This window comes from Prionailurus viverrinus, chromosome D1 (genome assembly GCF_022837055.1).
Source record: "Prionailurus viverrinus isolate Anna chromosome D1, UM_Priviv_1.0, whole genome shotgun sequence".
In the NCBI taxonomy this organism is placed as follows: Eukaryota; Metazoa; Chordata; class Mammalia; order Carnivora; family Felidae; genus Prionailurus; species Prionailurus viverrinus.
Genome location: NC_062570.1, coordinates 62,888,715 through 62,908,562, shown reverse-complemented (window position 1 = coordinate 62,908,562; position 19,848 = coordinate 62,888,715). Strand labels below are relative to the sequence as shown.

General features: G+C 39.6%; 1 protein-coding gene across 1 annotated transcript; it reads right to left on the bottom strand.

The window, feature by feature from the left end:
• Positions 1 to 246: 246 nt before the first annotated feature.
• Positions 247 to 1,248, bottom strand: LOC125176966 (olfactory receptor 56A4-like). The gene has a single exon (XM_047878936.1). It carries the CDS (start codon positions 1,186 to 1,188, stop codon positions 247 to 249), a length of 942 nt encoding a protein of 313 aa, XP_047734892.1. The 5' UTR covers positions 1,189 to 1,248.
• Positions 1,249 to 19,848: the final 18,600 nt, after the last annotated feature.

The window sequence follows — 19,848 nt, the reverse complement described above, 5'->3', positions numbered from 1 at the left end:
ACCCTCAGATAAGGAGTAGTCAGGGAAAATTCCCAAGTTACCACAGAATCCAGGCAAGGAAGACTTCCTTTGAAGCAACAGGAAAAAGGATTCACAGAAGAAAGTTTTCATTGCTGTCTGATATACCAAGAAAAAAGAGAATCAGAACTCATTCCAGGATTGAAAAATGAAATTTCCCTTCCAACATGAAAATAATTGCTGACTTTTATTAGCAATTCCAAAGGTGGATCTGATCCTTTTTACCTCTTACAACCTCCTCAGTAACTTCTGGATTCCCTGCTTGATCTCTTTGGTCCTCACACCATAAACAATGGGGTTCAGAGCTGGGGGGATGAGGTGGTGCAGGATGTTGAGCAGGATGGGGACATCTGGGGGAATTCTCTTCCTGGCCAGGTTAGTGATGACCAGAACCAGCAGGACAGTGCTGAAGAAGAGGATGAGGATGAAGTGGGAACCGCACGTGCTCAGGGCCTTGGCCGCAGCACCCTCAGCCTTGATCCTTAGCACAGCTTTCAGGATGAAGGAGTAGGAGAGAACAATAAGGATGAGGTCAGAGCCCAGGAGGGTCCAGCCTGCCACAAACTGGTAGAGCCGGTTGAAGGTGATATCATCACAGGAGAGTTTGGACACAGACAGGTTAGTGCAGATGCAGTTCTTGATGGTGTTCTCTGCACAGTATGTGAGTTGAGAAGACAGGACAGGAACAGGAAGAGAAAAGAGGCCATTCCGGGCCACAACAAATATGGTAGCTCTAACCACAAAATGGTCGGTGATTATGGATGGGTATCGTAGTGGGTGGCAAATGGCCACATAGCGGTCATAGGCCATGACCATGAATGTACAAGACTCCATGGTCAAGAAACTGTTCATGATGAACATCTGGAGGAAGCAGGCAGAAAAGCTGATGGACCTGAGGTCAAACCAGAAGATGGCCAGGACCTTGGGGATGACAGTCAGGCAGAGCACGATGTCCAGCAGGGAGAGGAGGCTGAGCAGGTAGTACATGGGCTCGTGCAGAGAGGCCTCCAGCTGGATGGTGAGCAGGAGGGTGGCGTTGGCCCCCATGGCCAGGAGGAAAAGGAGGCTGAGGGGCAGAGACAACCAATGCTGCCAACTCTGGTAGTTAGGGAAGCAGATGAGGAGGAATTCGGAGACTGGAGCAGTGGAGTAGTTGCCGGGTGAGGCCATGTAAAGTGTCCTGATCACGCCGGAAATCCAGAGTTCCTAAAAATGTAGGACAAAATATATTAACAAAAAAATATGTGTTCTAGATGTTGTAAAACTCAGGTTTCCATTGGGACACTTAACCTGTCTCAATGAACTTTTCAAATCATCAGCATCATCATCAATCATTGCTGACATTTAACTGAACACTTGCTATGTGCCAACTCTAAGCCGAATGCTTTATAATTATTATCTTATTTCATCCTTTACAAAAAATCTTGAGAGTAATTAATACTGTTATCTTAATTTCACAGATAATGAAAGGATACAGGCAAAGAGGAGCAGGGGGGTTTAATCAAAACTGGCAAATCAGTTTAAGTGGTGAGATCAGGACGGTGACAAGAGTCTGACTGGTGTTTCTGCTTCCAGCCTCCACACATTATATAGCTTCAACAAGCACAATTAACTAAGTCCTACCTTCCCTCAGAGTTTACAAGGAATAACTATATTTCACTGACTATGTGGAGGTCCTAGAGCAGCCTCTATAGACATGGACAGGGCTTGTCAGGGTTCCTTACTTTTATTCAGGAAATAATTGAATTAGAGGTAAAGTATTCTTGACTGCACCCAACAGCAATAATTTCTTACTGCCCCAAAGGAGATTTTATTCTAAGGCATAGTATTTATCGCTGTCTCACTGGATTATTTGCTATTGTTTGTCTTTGGAAGTTTCGAGTGTTTTCTTTGGTTTGGATCCTTTAGATGAGACTGCATTTTATGTTCTGGTGACAGAGACAGTCAGTAATTAGTGGTACACCAGGAGGATATAAAAATTGTAAGTTCTGGGTTAAATAGGTGATGGAGATTAAAGAGTGCACGTGTGGTGATGAGCACCAGGTGATGTATGAAATTACTGAATCACCGTATTGTACATCTGAAACTAATATAACACTATATGTTAAGTGTATTGGAATGTGAACAAAAAGTTTAAAAAATTATAAGTGCTATGACAGTTTTTTAAATAAAAGAGAAAACAAGTCTTTGAAGGAGTCCAAAAGAGGAACACATTTTGAAACTTAGAAGGTAGGAGAAGTATCTTGTTAGCCTGGGCAGGTAGTTGAGAGAGGCCTGGAGACTGCAGCAACATCCAGAGTTTGGGACTAAGAGTAGCTGCCATTTTATGCCTGGAACATTGAATAGTGTGGTGTTATTTTCAGCTCACTCATGTGGGTTCCTTGACTTGCACTATTCTAGGAGGACTCTGGGATCCCTCGATATATAGTCAGGCTATAAACTAACCTGTCAAAGGAATTCTATCCAAAGGTGAGATACTCTAATCATGGGGCCTTGACTGATGCACTGTTAACTCTTTTCCCACTCTGAGAGAGTCCAGGTTTGGAGGATTCACTCTGACAAAGACTAGGCCAAGAGCATCATGGATCATTTTGGAGGCCACTTTCTGCTCTATTCTTTGAGTCAATAGCGTCCTCTGAGTTGTCCTGTATTGCTGAAATTGCACTAACCACCTACCTGCTCCTTGGATAGTGATCTTTCCTTTATACAAAGAGCCATTCCTTGTTTCAGGATGGACAAGAAACAATGGATTGGACAAACATTTCAAAATCAGAATCAGTAAGAATTACATGTAGGGGATGAGTAAAGAAAGACATTAGAGTATTCATTATTCAAAAATTGCCCAAATGTGTACTTACTGATCACTATTGGGCAAGGTGATATGTAACAAACTGAAGAAAGATGAATGAAACAAGGTCTTGAATCTTGAGTCACAATGACTTTATGTTTTTGAACTTGAGTGACAGAAAAAATAAAATCTTTATTGCAAAATTAGAAAAGGGAATGGGAAAAAAAGGATAGAGTTTTCAGAATAAGAATATGAATTTATATTTGAATTGTTATGCAGGAGATATTTGCAAAATATACAGGTAGAGTTTTTAAGCTATCATTGAAAATACAATATTCCTGGAATTCAGTAGGAAATTCAAGTATGCAAATGAAGATGTATTTGCATTAAAAAATAAGGTTAAAGAGGTATTAGCATATAAAATAATTGAAGAAAACCTAATAATGACTTAAAATCTAAAACTTAGACTGATAAGAATTTTCAAGTAGATTTTGTAGATTTAGGAGAAAATGGAAATATTTGATAGAGTAAGTTTCTAGAGAGAATGGGGGGAGTTACTTCAATAGTATAAACAAGGACTTTTATTCTAGCTTCTTCCACTCCTCTATTCACAGAAGAAAATGTCTATACTGGAAAATAAAAAGGATAAGTATTATCCACATGGCAAAACTGTAGGCCTTGGGCTGCCTAGTTGGCTCAGTCAGTGACTTTGGCTCAGGTCATGATCTCACAGCTTGTGAGTTTGAGCCCTGCAAAGGGTTCTGTGCTGATAGCTCAGAGCCTGGTGCTTGCTTCAGATTCTGTGTCTCCCTCTCTCTTTGCCCTTCCCCCACTCTCTCTCTCTCTCTTTTAAAAATTAATAAACATTGAAAAAATTAAAAAAAAATCTCTATGCCTTGGGTTAAGTAGTTTGGTAATGAAACAAAGCAGAAGAAAAAAAAATGATGTTGGATCTCTTACAGAATACTCAAAACAAAACAAAAAACCAGTCATACCCACCATTGTCTTCTAATTACAGGGTGAGAGAAAGTATCCTGTAGCCTAGAGGAGAAATGCTTTTCCCACTAAAGTAGGAGGAAATTATCTGTGTTCATGGATACTTTTGGAGGTCAGTGGAAAGTTCTTTTTGTTCTGTTTTGTACAAAATGGTGTTACTTTCCAGGTATCCTAGTCTTTCTTTAGAAAGCCAAACATTTTCTTCACTTGCTTTGTGTCTTAACAGGCATCATCAGTCTTGCTATTAAAAATATGGCAGCCAATATTCTTGGGTTGGCATCCTGAAAATGAGTTCTTTCTGTTCCCTTTTAACAATGGCCCCAAATGAACAACATATATTGTACATACATATGTAAATACATAATATGTAATATGCACATTATAAGTAAAATGCAATATACATGCATACAATACGTATAATAATATATTTTTTGTAAACACAGAGTACAACTAATGGTTGCTGCATGGGGAAAAGGGTGGGAGATGGACAAAAATGGGTGAAAGGGAGTGGGAGATAACAGGCTTCCAGTGATATGGTAACTATACTTGTGGTAAGTACTGCATAATTTTAAATTTGTGGAATCACTATGTTGTACACTTAAAGTTAATGTAACATTCTATGTCAACTATACTCAAATAAAAAATTAATTTTAAAAAAAGATGCTAGTGAGACCATAACTGTCATATAAAAGACATCTTTGAGAAACAGAGCTACATGTCTTTAGGAAAAGTATTCAAAATAGTTGAAGTTCACCAAAGGTAGAAAATAGAAGCTAGCCAATAAGTCAGTTTTAGGCATATAAACCTATGTAGGAATTTTTTACATGGTAAGCAGAATTATCTGTGATTCCTTGTGGCTCAGATCCAATTATCCTAGCATGTGGAATCTATGTTCTGTAAACTCATCTGCTTTGATTCTTGTTGTTTGTTGTTGTTGTTTGTTGTTTTTGTTGGCAACTGTCTTTTTTCCCTCACTACTAAACAAAGAGCTAAGTGGCCAAGTACTAAGAAAGGTGACAGTAAGGGCTGTCATAGCCAAACAAGCAGAAAAGAGTTGGGGAGTCACGGCAGGATGAGAGAGGGAGCTCAGGAAGCAAATAATTAGTATAGTTGGAATTACTGATCCTGCTTACCTATCCCATTTCTATGAGAGTGAAGTATCTTCTCGATTGCTAGAGAAGATAATGAAGGTATTGATTTGATCTAAGGACTTTCACTTTGAATATCCCAGATTTTCCAAATACAGATTATTCTCTCTCTCTCTCTCTCTCTCTCTCTCTCTCTCTCTCTCTCACACACACACACACACACACACACACACATACACACACGCACGCACACATGCACGCATGCACACACACACCTTTCTACCCGTTGTAGATCTGCAAGACGAATCAAGGATTCAGGAGTTCTAACTGGGGTGGGGTTAGCTCTTTCATATACTTACATATGTAATCAGGAAGATGACCTTCATTATGAATTAGAGAAATAATAAGACAGAAAACATACCCACTTTTTTGGAAGGACTTCTGGTTTCCAATAACCTCAAGTTCTGGATCCTCGGTGACTTGATCTATTTAATAAGCAAGAAATCAGTCAGTGCTTTGTCGGTACCTGATTATAATGTTAGGCATACAAATGTACCACATAGATTAAGCAATACAGGTATTTTCTGAGAGATTAAGTAATAGAGGAAAACTGACTTAAGAGCACTTATAAAACTGTATAGTTGTGGCTCTAATAAAGTTGATCTGGGGTGCCTGGGTGGCTCAGTTGGTTGAGTGTCCAACTCTTGGTTTTGGTTCAGGTCATGATCTTGTGGTTTGTCAGTTCAAGCCCCATATTAGGCTCCGTGCTGACAGTGCAGAGGCTGCTTGGGATTTTCTCCATCTCTCTCTGTCCCTCCCCTGCTTGTGCTCTTTTTTGCTCTCTCTCTCTCTCTCTCTAAACAAATAAGTAAACTTTTTAAAAAAGTTGATCGTACAGTGGGAAGAGAATAATGAAGCAATGTGATATGGTTGAAAAGCTGGCCTCTGACAAGTGAATTCTAAGTCTGGCTCTTATGCTCATTGTATGAGCTATTTAAACTCTATGATACATACATTCCTCATTTATGAAATGGATAAATTATATTTAACTTCAGGTGTTGTGGAGAGAAAAAGGGGCTATGATCTCCTGAAGTCCTGTTAGGCCCAGAGACACAAGGAGTTGAGAGCATCAGAGAAGGATACAAAAATGAGGCAAATCCACCTGGGGGAGAAGAAGGACTCTCTGTGTAGGGAATGGTAAGAGAAGAAACATCAATATGGATGATCTGTATGATTGGTGGTGAGGTGCTAGGGGGTGATAGATCCTAAGTTCTTTGGGGGAAGCAAGCAGGAGAGCAGAGGGTCAGGAGACATGGTTAAGGTGTGCAGAGGCAGCCCTGTGAGGTCCACCTGAGGGCAGGCATTATCACATACACTGTAAGGAAGCACAGAGAACTTGAAACAGGGAAGTGATGTGCTGTAGATGGGACACAGGGAATCACACAGCAGGGAGGGAGGCTTTCAGAGAGTCCTGAACAGTACAAAGGAAAAGTGATGAAGATCTGAATGCAGGCCATGTAGGTGGAGAAGAAGGATGTATTCGAGGTGTGGGGAGAACTACAGGATTTAGTGAAAGAAAGGATGAGCAGGCAGAGAGACTGGAGTCCAGAATGTCGCCAAGCACCTTTTAGTGATACAGGGAAAAAATGTCCTTTTCAGACCTCCTATAACACTGGTATTTTCTCCCAGGTAGCAATATACTTTTGGCTCTGTTTTAGTAAATTCCATAAGAGCTGGGACCATTTTTCCTCTCTTTCTGTATTCTCCTCAGTGAAACTGAGGCCTCCTAATGTGAGCAATGAGGACTTGTTGGGCATCTGGGACATTGTTCTGATATTCAGTATCCAGTTCCAGTACTGATGGACTGACATTTACAAAGGGGTGATCCTTGTGCTAAGTGCTATTGACCAAACATGGTCTGTGATGATGATACACTGACAGTCTGTAAAGGTAGGACAAGTCTTGAATAAACAAAATTACAAGAGAAGACTCAAGCCAAGACTGGAAAACGGAGTGACCACCTTGACTCATAGATGAATTTAGACGAGGACAGAAAGGAAGATTCTCACCCAGCCAGGCACAGGGCCTTGGTCACCCAGCCATGGTATGGGAGGGGGCCTTGGAGTCTACGGAAGTTTCCAAACCCTTATGGACACAAAATGACTCAGCCTCATCCCTGAATGAAATAACAGCATGAGGTCAGTCCCTGCCACTCAGCCTTACACCAGATCTAATCATCTTAGCAGGGTCAGCATGTACACCAGAACCTATTGAAAGAGTTCCTTTTCCTTTACGTACTAGGTTCCTGGATTTCTCTCTCCTCTCATGATCTCCTTCCTCACAGTTTTCCTGCTTGGTCTAGCTTGAGACTCACCAGTTTCAGAAAGCTGAACTGCAGCTGTTTCTGGCTGCCAGAGAAAGCACTAAACTGACCCCTCCATGAGTTCTGGAGGCTGGTTTTATGAACTCTGGCTCCACTGTGCCCCCTCTCTTTCCATTGCTCACCAGAGTTGGTGCCCTTGTTAAACACTTGGGCCCTCAGGCCCTATGGTCTATTTCCCAAGAGAACATATTGTAAAAGGCTTAATTCAGCATTTTCAATAAAGTAAGGGCAGGGGGCTCTTGGGGAGTCTAAATAAAGAAGCTCTGGGAAAAGAAGGGTAAGGAAACTGCATGATGAGAATCTTCTCAGGGAAAATTTATACGGATGCACCTGAGGGGAAGAAGTGAGTAAACTCTCCTCAGCCCTATAACTCCATGGAGGAGGTGACAGAGGAACATCCCCAGCAATCAAAGGAGCATGGGTCTCAGAGGAGCATGGACCATGGGCAACTAGGGGCCAAGGAGCACTTTCCCTGTGAGCCCCTCTCCTGCAGTGGGAGCACCAGTGGTCTTGACACAAGCACATCCCTGGGAGGGGTCCTGTTTACACACATGTGGTCTCATGGCCAAGATTTTACCTTCATGGCTGTGCTTGGTTTAAACTCTGTCACATAAGTATGGTTGCAGAAAGTTCAACTGTTAACACTCTTCACCTGCCACAGGGCAACACTTGGCATTGCTTCCCTGGGGAACAAGTGGAACTTCCACCATTGAAGCCACCACTTTGCACTGATGCACAGTAGGACTTAGAAAATAGCCTCTCCTGTGGACCTTCCCAGATGCATCTTAGGATAGGGACTTTCCAGCTAAATGTAGGATCTTTGGGGTTTGGGGCACAGGAGTCTTGGAAAGAGGAGAGCAAGTGGAGTCTGGTTCTAGGTCTCACACTTCTTACCCACAACTGCTGAAGAAGACATCAGGGCAGGAATGTACCTGGAAAATAATCTTGTTCCCTACATGCACTAACTACTCTCCTTGTCCCACCTCTGCCTTGCTACCTAGAAGGTCTAGGTAAAGCACTAAAGATCTTTTCAGCATAAAATAGGGTTGATAGACACACCAAATGAAGAAAATTAGTTCATGAGTGAATTATTGTTCCATGAAAGAATGTTGCTAAAGCATGCAGTTTACTCTAAGCAAAATATCCTTGTTCTCAAGAATTTCTTATAAATGATTAATCTCTTTTCACTGTCAGGTCATAATGATGCTGGGAAGAGATAATTGGAAGCTTAAGTTTGAACTCCTGTTCTACGACAGCCTGATCGCTTCTTCCTGTATAGTTCTCATAAGTCCACAATTTTCTCATTTGTAATATGAGGATAATAAACTTTCTGACAGAGGGTTTTGCAAGGATAAAATTACTTTTACTTTTTCATTTAAAAAAACATTTTGACCCTACTTTGTAGAAAACACCACATATTCAAAATACATAATCAAAGAATGGTTACTGCCACCATAGACAGGGAGACTCAAACTTTACATAAAGTTACACCAAGAATAACACTAGTAATAGTAATAATAAATATCCATAGCTCAAAATGTGTCACATATTCTGATTATCTGACATTTCCTTCAACTCTTATAATACCCTAATGATGCCTAATTATTATAGGCAACAACCATAGTTGACAATTCCTGATTAAAAAAAATTACACATTATGCATTGAAATGTGTCCACAAAGATATGTTGAAGTTCTAACTCCCCTTTCATGTACCTGTGAATGTAACCTTATTTAGAAATATGGTGTTTGCAGATATAATTAAGAGTTACCAGGGGCACCTGGGTGGCTCAGTCAGTTGAGCGTCCGACTTTGGCTCAGGTCATGATCTCGTGGTCTGTGAGTTTGAGCCCCACGTTGGGCTCTGTGCTGACAGCTCAGAGCCTGGAGCCTGCTTCGGATTCTGTGTCTCCCTCTCTCTCTGCCCCTCCCCAGTTCATGCTCTGTCTCTCTTTCTGTCAAAAATAAATAAAAATTTAAAAAAATTTAAAAAAAGTTACCAGTTAACAAAAACAGATAAACTTCATTTCAACCACGCCTTGAGAGTGTATCCCAAGGTTTCACTTCAAAATGTGTGTATGGCAGTGAAGGAAACTATCAATAAAACTAAAAAGCAGCCTATGGAATGGGAGAAAAATATTTGCAAATGGCATATCTGATAAAGTGTTAGTATCCAAAATCTATAAAGAACTTATCAAACTCAACACCTAAGAATCAAATAATCCAATTAGGAAATGGGCAGAAGACATGAATAGACATGTTTCTTTTTTCTTTTTTTTTTTTTTTTGAGATTTCATTTTTATTTTATTTTTTTTTTTATGAAATTTATTGACAAATTGGTTTCCATACAATACCCAGTGCTCATCCCAAAAGGTGCCCTCCTCAATACCCATCACCCACCCTCTCCTCCCTCCTACCCCCCATCAACCCTCAGTTTGTTCTCAGTTTTTAACAGTCTCTTATGCTTTGGCTCTCTCCCATTCTAACCTCTTTTTTTTTTTTTTCCTTCCCCTCCCCCATGGGTTCCTGTTCAGTTTCTCAGGATCCACATAAGAGTGAAACCATATGGTATCTGTCTTTCTCTGTATGGCTTATTTCACTTAGCATCACACTCTCCAGTTCCATCCACGTTGCTACAAAAGGCCATATTTCATTTTTTCTCATTGCCACGTAATATTCCATTGTGTATATAAACCACAATTTCTTTATCCATTCATCAGTTGATGGACATTTAGGCTCTTTCCATACTTTGGCTATTGTTGAGAGTGCTGCTATGAACATTGGGGTACAAGTGGCCCTATGCATCAGTACTCCTGTATCCCTTGGATAAATTCCTAGCAGTGCTATTGCTGGGTCATAGGGTAGGTCTATTTTTAATTTTCTGAGGAACCTCCACACTGCTTTCCAGAGCGGCTGCACCAATTTGCATTCCCACCAACAGTGCAAGAGGGTTCCCGTTTCTCCACATCCTCTCCAGCATCTATAGTCTCCTGATTTGTTCCTTTTGGCCACTCTGACTGGCGTGAGGTGATACCTGAGTGTGGTTTTGATTTGTATTTCCCTGATAAGGAGCGACGCTGAACATCTTTTCATGTGCCTGTTGGCCATCCGGATGTATTCTTTAGAGAAGTGTCTATTCATGTTTTCTGCCCATTTCTTCACTGGGTTATTTGTTTTTCGGGTGTGGAGTTTGGTGAGCTCTTTATAGATTTTGGATACTAGCCCTTTGTCCGATATGTCATTTGCGAGTATCTTTTCCCATTCCGTTGGTTGCCTTTTAGTTTTGTTGGTTGTTTCCTTGGCTGTGCAGAAGCTTTTTATCTTCATAAGGTCCCAGTAATTCACTTTTGCTTTTAATTCCCTTGCCTTTGGGGATGTGTCGAGTAAGAGATTGCTACGGCTGAGGTCAGAGAGGTCTTTTCCTGCTTTCTCCTCTAAGGTTTTGATGGTTTCCTGTCTCACATTTAGGTCCTTTATCCATTTTGAGTTTATTTTTGTGAATGGTGTGAGAAAGTGGTCTAGTTTCAACATTCTGCATGTTGCTGCCCAGTTCTCCCAGCACCATTTGTTAAAGAGGCTGTCTTTTTTCCATTGGATGTTCTTTCCTGCTTTGTCAAAGATGAGTTGGCCATATGTTTGTGGGTCTAATTCTGGGGTTTCTATTCTATTCCATTGGTCTATGTGTCTGTTTTTGTGCCAATTAGACATTTTTCTATAAAAGATATCCAGACAGCTAACAGGTACATGAAAAGATGCTCAACATCACTCATCAGCAGGGAAATACAAATCAAACCCACAATGAGATGCCATCTCACACCTGTCAGAATGTTCTAATATTAACAACACAAGAAACAACAGATGTTGGTGAGGATGCAGAGAAAGGGGAACCCTCTGGCACTGCTGGTAGGAATGCAAACTGATGCAGCCACTCTGGAAAACAGTATGGAGGTTCCTCAAAAAGTTAAATGTAAGACTATCTTATAATCCAGCAATTGTACTACTAGGTATTTTCCCAAAGGATACAAAAATACTGATTTGAAGGGACACATGCACCCCAATGTTTGTAGCAGTATTATCAACATAGCAAAATTCTGAAGAGAGCCCAAAGGTCCATAGGATGAAGAATGGATAAAGAAGAGGATATATATGTATATATAATGGAATATTACTCAGCCATCAAAAAGAATGAAATCCTGTCATTTGCAATGATGTGGGTGGAACCAGAATGTAGTGTGCTATGTGAAATAAGTCATTCAGAGACCGACAAATACCATGTGATTTTACTCATATGTGGAATTTAAGAAACAAAATAAATGAACACAAGGGAAGAAAAAAAAAGAGAGGGAAGGAAGCAAGCCATAAGAGACTTTTAACCATAGAGAACAAACTGAAGGTTGATGGAATAAGGTAGGTGGAAGAATGGGCTAAATGGGGGATGGGTATAGAGGAGGGCCCTTCTTGTGAGCGCTGGGTATTATGGGTAAATGATGAATCACTATATTCTACTCCTGAAACCAAACAAAAACAAAAAGAAAACAAAAAAACATTAGAAATGATTAGAAAAAATAAAATGTGTCTATGGGAGGAATATTATCAGAGTTTATTTTCTGTTAGCCTCAGGCTTTAATTTTTATCTCCTCATGCCAGGAAAGTGCCAAACTTTTGTTTGTGCTCTATTTTATACTGATTTTATACTGATTTTTTTTTCAGGATAGGCAAAGTCCTCAGAGCAGAAGTAGCTTTAAATCCTGGATTTATCTCTCAGTTTTTACCTTCTCTTAGATTTTGACTTTTCCTCCTTAACTACTTAGTGTTTCTAATATATATATATTTACATATATATTTTTATTAGTGATGATTTAGCTTGGTAAAATTTGAATATTAACAAGTATTTTTTACATATATTAATGGAACAATATATATTATATTTGTTATATATAACATGGATGTTAAATATAAGTGTGTGTGTGTATATATATATATATATATATATATATTTCCACAACTTTCTGATATCTATTGTTGTTGAGAAGTAACTTTGATTCGTTTTGTCTTTGAGGTTTCAGAGTGTTAGCAATTATGTATAGATTTTTTTTTGAAAAGTTATTCTGCTTATGATTAATTAAACTTTTTGAATCTGAAGATAATTCAGACATGATCCCTTTGAATATTCCCTCCCCTCCCCCATTTTCTATATTTCTTATGCAATTCCAGTTTGGTATCTATTTGGCCTTCTTATTCAATTGCCTGCATTTTTTCACCTCTATTTCACATTCTGTTCTCTTTCAAATTGCACTGCTTTCAGATTAAGCTTTGCAACTTCAACTTCATTTTACCAGTTTTTAACTCAGCTGTGTCAATCTTGTGTAATCTTTCTTTCTTTCCCTTTCTTTCTTTCTTTCTTTCTTTCTTCCTCTCTTTTTATTTTTTAAATATAATGTATTGTCATATTGGCTAACATACAGTGTGTACAGTGTGCTCTTGGTTTTGTGGGTAGATTCCCATGGTTCATTGCTTACATACAACACCCAGTGCTCACTGTTATCTTTTTTTTCTTTTTTCTTTTTTTAAATTTTTTGTTTGTGTTTATTTATTTTTGAGAGAGAGAGAGAGCATGAACAGGGGAGGAGCAGAGAAAAAGGGAGACACAGAATCTGAAGCAGGCTCCAGGCTCTGAGCTGTCAGCACAGAGCCCGATGTGGGGCTCGAACCCATGAACCAAGAGTTCATGCCCTGAGCCGAAGTGGGAAGTTCAACCGACTGAGCCAGCCAGGTGCCCCCCCCCTTTTTTTCTTTTTTTAAACCACTCACTATACTTTTAAAATTTTCCATAAGGTATAGTTTTGTTTTATTCAAATATTGCTGGTTTTCTGATAGGTTAATTCTCTTTTTTCATGTTTTTAACTCCATTTTTTATTTCTTTAACCATTTTAAACATAGTCATTGCAATTTATATCTGAAAATCTCATTTTTCAAAGTTCTTTTATCTAATTCTGGTGATTCTTGCTCATGTTTTATCATTTTGGATTGTGAGCTCATGATCAATGAAGCTATTTTTATGGGATTACTTAAGAGCATCCTAACAATATGTTAATTTCTCTACTTGGGATTCCCCTTGGCACATATTGTAAATTCTAAATCAAACCTATGTGAGGGAAACTTGTTTTATTCTCCCTAAAGCCTAGTTCAAGACAAAGTGTGTGTGTGTTTCTTGTCTGCTCCTTCACTAAAGTTATAGCCCCTCAAGATCCCTTGTACTCTGGGGACCTGTATGTCTCAATTCTGTTCATACCCTTATGAATATCCAAATTTTGTGTTCTTTATTTGTATGATCATTTCCCCTTTGTTGTAAAAACTGATAAATGTTCCCATGACAGCCATAGATTCAAATGTACTGAGCAGTCTTTTTACATCTCCCATTGCTTTTTGTCCACTTGCAAATTTCTTTACTTTATTTTAAACATATGCATTTGAGAGAAGGTTCATTATATTTTACTATGTTATTTGGCAACATGAGGATTTTCTAGGCTACATGGTCTGCCATGAAATGGAAGTCAGAAATGTTCTTTATAGGGAGAACACGACTCACTTACGCATGTTGTGTATGGAGTAAACCCTCGTGTGGAACATGAGAAAATTTCATAAATGACAAGTGTTTATACTCTATACGCTTGTTAGTTCTGTTTATGTAATTATCTTCTCTCCTTTTGGATCTGGCTGGACAGGTAATTAAGCTAATTACTTGTACTTTATCTACCTGTGTTGAAAACATGTAGTGAGATTATCCACAGCAACCACTGATCCTGAATTATGTTATACTGGTGACCCACTTTGGAGGAAAAGATTATGAAAAGACAGGTAAAAGCCCTGGTGTCACAGTCTAGAGCAGAGTAACTTACCTGAGTTTCTTGTAAAAAGAATAGAAGAAAGGAGAGAATAAAGGAGGACATAGATAGGACAGAGAAAAAAGAACAAAGATATTGAGTGACTATAATGTTTTTATGTATATAATTGAGTAAGAACTCACTGTGAAATAATTGCCTTATCTTTGTGGAGAATGAAATGGAAAATTATACACCCAGTGCAAACAGCTAGCAGTAGTCTAGCCAGGACACTAAACCTGACTTTCACATTTGAACTCTAGGATGCTGTATGCTAAAAGTGAGTGTCAGAAGTTTTTTTTTTTTTTTTTCATGAGCACTTAGGGATATGGATCATTTCCTCACTCTCTGGGGACCAGGGACCAGGAAGAATAAGGCACGGTGGTCATTACAACATGGAGCAAAAGGAAAGTGAAGGTGATGATACTAACCAAGGCAGTATATGCTCCACAACAGGGAAAAAAAACATACAGAGAAGTCTAATCTTACAGTCTCAGAAATATGTTCTAGCTGATAGTAGTTGGCAGGATAAACATAGTGTACAGACTTCCTCAGACTCCTCCAAAGGCAGCAGCATACTCTGGAAGTCAAGGAGACTGCTCTCACGCAGCTCTGTGGAAGCACAGCACATGGACCCATAAACAGACTTCTTTGGCTCCATCTACAGACAAATCAATATTTACTTTTTTCAGGAGAAAGCATAGGTCTAAGGAAACTCACAGCCTCTTTTTCAAACAGGACACAGTTCTCAATTCTATTAAAAACATACAAGTAAATGCAATAAATTCAGTGACTTCATGGAGGAAATACACCAAAGTCTGCCCTTTCCTGGAATATTAACTCATCAAGCCGCTTCCCCCTGTGTCCTAACAGCAATCTCTCTTAATAGACCACAAGAAGTCTGCATAAATTTAAGGACTGAGCAGAAAATGCACTGCTCATTTGAATCCCATGTCAGGCCCCTGATATTATCCTAAGAAATCTCAAGGAGGTTCCAGGAATATGTTTGGACAGTCCTGGACTAGGAACCAGGTCTGGGTTCAAATTTCTGCACCTGTCCAACTGAGCTTCTAGTCCTGAGATGCAGCGTATCAATGTCCCTCTCTTCATTGTAACCACTGGTATGGGAGTGACTGGAAAAAATGGAAGGGGCCTGAAAGGGTCCCTTTGCTTCTCTCTTATGAATCTAAAAGAAAAGCTGATGATCCACTTAATAAGGGTTCTGGAGGAGGCAAACAAACAGCAGACCAGGCTCTAGGGCTGACAGTGTCTCAGAGAGACCAGGAGAACCACAAATTCTCTTGAGGTCTCCTACCACTTCTCACCCTTCCCACTGCACAGCTTGAAGTTTAGCTGACAATCAATGTGTATAAATGACAGAGACAAGGCTAAGTTTACCAAACAAAGTTCTTCCTCCTTCTAGACACACAAATAAACTTACATTTTCCAGGACCCCCCTTTAGTTAGATGGGGCTGTAAGACTGAATCTGGCCAAGGAGGTGGCAGGCACCTCTTCCGGGTACAACCTTTATAGCCTCCTTGATGTCTCCTATACTCTTTCCCCCCGACCTCTGGCCAGTTTCACTTAATCCACTGAAGACACGAAGCCCTAGAAATGATAAAGGAAACTAGGTCCCTGAAAGACAGCATGGAGGAGAGCTTCCCCTTCCATGTGCATTAGGTGGATGTCATAAAAAAAATAATAAAAGAAAGAAAGAAAGAAAGAAAGAAAGAAAAGAGAAAGAAAGAGAAAGAAGGAAAGAAAGAAAGAAAGAAAGAAAGAGAAAGAAGGAAAGAAAGAAAGAAAGAAAAAGAAAGAGAAAGAAGGAAAGAAGAAAGAAAGAAAGAAAGAAAGAAACAAAAGAAAGAAAGTTGTGTTTAACCACTGACATATTGGAATTGTTTGTTTCAACAGCCAAAAAGCTATCCTGATAATGCTGCAGACACTGAGAAAATTGACAGACAATGCTAGAAAGATCACACAATTAGGAAAGCTGACATGTGTGCTAAATAGTAAGTCTTGGGGAAATGGTAGGTACAACTGAAAATAATTGTGTGTGTTTACAATTGTTTCCATTGATAAGTTATTATGATAAGCAAATGAACTTAGTAGAAAGTTGGCTGGTCCTCAGGCAGAAATTAATGATAATAGAGAAAACCCACAAATATAGAGTCTTGAAGAATTGTCCTTGGAAGAGCACAGGTTAAGAGAAAGTTTTAAATTGTCTTTGAAAAATGAGGATTTATAGAAACCAGCCTTGAGAACAGATTATGTGTGTAGCTGGTGGTTATTGCCAAAGACACCTGATCCTGGCTTTTAAAGAAAGTTTTTGATCAAGATAAAACAATTATTGATCTTAATATTTTATGAGCTGGAAACAGGCTCCAAATGTAGTAACACAAAAGAAGTCACGTGTTCCAATGCCTGCATGACAGCATGACATAATGCCATGAAGGGCAATGAAGAAGACACAGCCCTCCAAAGGCAGAACAAGGGGTCATAGAAACAATGGCAAGTTCATCTCAGAGAACATAACCAGTGTCTAGTCAGAGTACTTCCACCACTTCAGTGGATAAAAATGTTACAGTGCCTGGCCCCAATGTATTCCAGCATTACTGTGGACAAGCTCCTGCTAAATGAATCCCGTACCTCACTTCCAAATGGGAATCTTAATGACTGGTACCAGTGTCTGCTCCACCATTATATATGTGGTGTGAGGAGGGAAATGACGAGTCCACAAGGAATCACATCAGGACCTGATGCAGAAGGCACTCATTGATGGAGACCTTGGACTTTGGGCTGCATACAGTGACTGCAGGAGATCTTGGATGGTCTTCCTTGAGGGTAAGTATATTTTACATTCAAGAGTCTCTCTTGTATCATTTCTCTCAAGAAATGAATATTCAGTGACCCAGACTTGTCTGTAGGCAGCTGGATGTATGTGAGGAATGTGGCCAATGGGATGATAGAAAAAATGATGTAAATCTTTTCCAGATTGAACCCCTAAAACCTCTTACAAGATCCTGAACATTTTCTCCCTTCGCTTCTATGTCAGCCAGATTCATAAGTACCTTAGGAGATTCCTAGGGGCTTGATACATGAAGGATCTGTATATGGAAGAAGGTTGGGTCCCTAAATGTTGACATGAAGTCAAACCCCTATGCACTGGAATGGGTTATGAATGAGTAGTAAAGTTTTATTGTGTTATGTTACTGTGGTATCTTTGTTGTAGTAATCAACCTTGCCTGCATTGACTAATTCAATATATGATGGATTTTGATGTGCACTGGCTTTGCCATGTATAATCTAGAGCACAAAAAACTTCAGAAAACAATAAACAAAACAACAAAGCCGTTCAGGTGAAGTCCAAAAACATAGCTAAATCCCTAGACAATGTGATAGGCAAAATGGATTTAGTTAGCAAACATGCCTGATTTCTCTTTCCTGTCTCTGGTCCCTAGTAGCTAAATGACCATTAGTATTTATCTCTTGCTCAGTTGTCTGATTTGCAAAAATGAGAATAATAATAATTCATGGGCTGTTTTGAATATAATCACTCTGAGAGTAGGTTACCTTTTGGTAATTATCTATGCTAATCCGTTCTGTGCTGATCACATATAAAGACCCAATAACTAAATTTGGTTTAGTAGATAATAAATGTTATTATTACAAATAGTCTTTAGCCAGTAGTGCTAAAGTAACATCTTATTAAATATAGAGATATAGGTAAATATGAATACCTGGCCCATGTCATTGATTTGATATTGATCTTAGATATCATTGACAAATTCAATTGTCATTGATATCAATCATTGTCATTGATATCAATTGATATCAATTGATATCAATCGTCAATTGATTCATTCAAATCCCCACATACCTAATGAGCAAGAAGTACAGTATCTTCTTCTTGAAGCCACTTAAAATAGGTAGGGTGGGGCGCCTGGGTGGCTCAGTCGGTTAAGCATCCGACTTCGGCTCAGGTCATGATCTCTCAGTCTGTGAGTTGGAGCCCCGCGTCGGGCTCTGTGCTGACAGCTCAGAGCCTGGAGCCTGTTTCAGATTCTGTGTCTCCCTCTCTCTGACCCTCCCCCGTTCATGCTCTATCTCTCTCTGTCTCAAAAATAAATAAACGTTAAAAAAATAAAATAGGTAGAGTACAGATGTTTTGTCAGTTTAACTGCATTATATGTGTTCGAAATCCCAGGAATTTTCAAAACAGAATTGTCAGTCCCCTTTCACACACCAAGCAGAGGCTGAGAACTGAATTCACCCTAGTATTGCTTTTCCTGTCTGTAACCACAAGAGAGCAGTGTTGACTTGCAGCTATGAAGCATTTATTTACTCATGGCAGTAGCTCCAGGCTGTGTAGACTTTGTGGCTGCAGTGTTGATGTCTGACACTGGAGATCTCAGGTCACAGATCTCATTATTAACACCCAAATGTTTAGAATGAAGAGCAATAGTGTATCAGGATGACTATGTACTAAGAGGGTCCCAAACTCTGCTTTATTATATGTGGAAAATGAAGGGTTCCTGATTGGCTCAGTCAGTTAAGAGTCCAACTATGGCTCAGGTCATGATCTCACAGTTGGTGAGTTCGAGCCCTGCACCGGGCTTTGTCTGTGCTGACAGCTCAGAGCTGGGAGCCTGCTTCGGATTCTGCAACTCCCTCTCTGTCTGCTCCTCTCTCGCTTTCACTCTGTCTCTCTCTTTCTCAAAAATGATAAATAAAACATAAAAAAATTACTATATGTGGAAAATGTAGTTTAGTTTTCTCAACAATGTTTAGGTCTTTGTTTTGGGCACTGGTCACCAGCATATACTCCCTTTTTCCTAGAGATGTTTAATTTTTGCTCCCTTTTGCTACTGGGTTTTGATTTAAGTCTGCACTGGTCCTGAATGGCAGTGTTCAATGATAGTATTTGGTTCAAAATATACAGATCTCTCTCAAAAGGCTGTGCTCCTTTTGTATATTCCTCATTCTAAAGTGCCTAATCTTCAAACTAGAAGGTGAGGTGAGTGACTGTTGGTTGGCCCCTCCCTTCCCTCTTCTCATGTTTTTAATACACCCCCTTCCAGTACAACTTGGCCATAGTCGGTCTGTGTTAGCCAAGCGGCTCCACAGATTTTCTCAGTTAAACTGACAAAACATCTGTACTCTACCAATTTAAAATGCCTTTAGTTTATATTACTTCATTCTACCAAGAAGACATGTTCAAAGACTGTACTAAGAGGACGTTTTTCTTTGTTTGTTTGTTTTTGCTATAAGAACTTCATGGCAAAGTGTATCTGCCCCTTAAGATCTGGCTCTTTGGGTAATGCTGTTCTCTCATCTACTTTATATGTACGAGGACTCATCCCAAAACCTGTCTTAGGACTATTGTGTCCACTTCCTTAAGCCACCTGCCCTGGGCTTGAGAATTCTGTGAGAAACTGTGGTCCTCTTAACTTGTCTCCCAAGGATTAGAAGGGAGAGCCAACATTGAGTATGTGGCTTGTCTGTTCTTATACTTAGGGATCTACTACTTGGAACTAGAGATGAATTGTAGACACTATTGGCTAACTCTTCTCTTAGCCATTTCAATATCATAAACTAAGTCCCTTGATGTGCCCTAGGTTGTGTTTATCATTGTGAGAAATGACAACAGGTGTGCTGGCCTCTACATCCCTTACAAACCCCTAACACAAGTTGT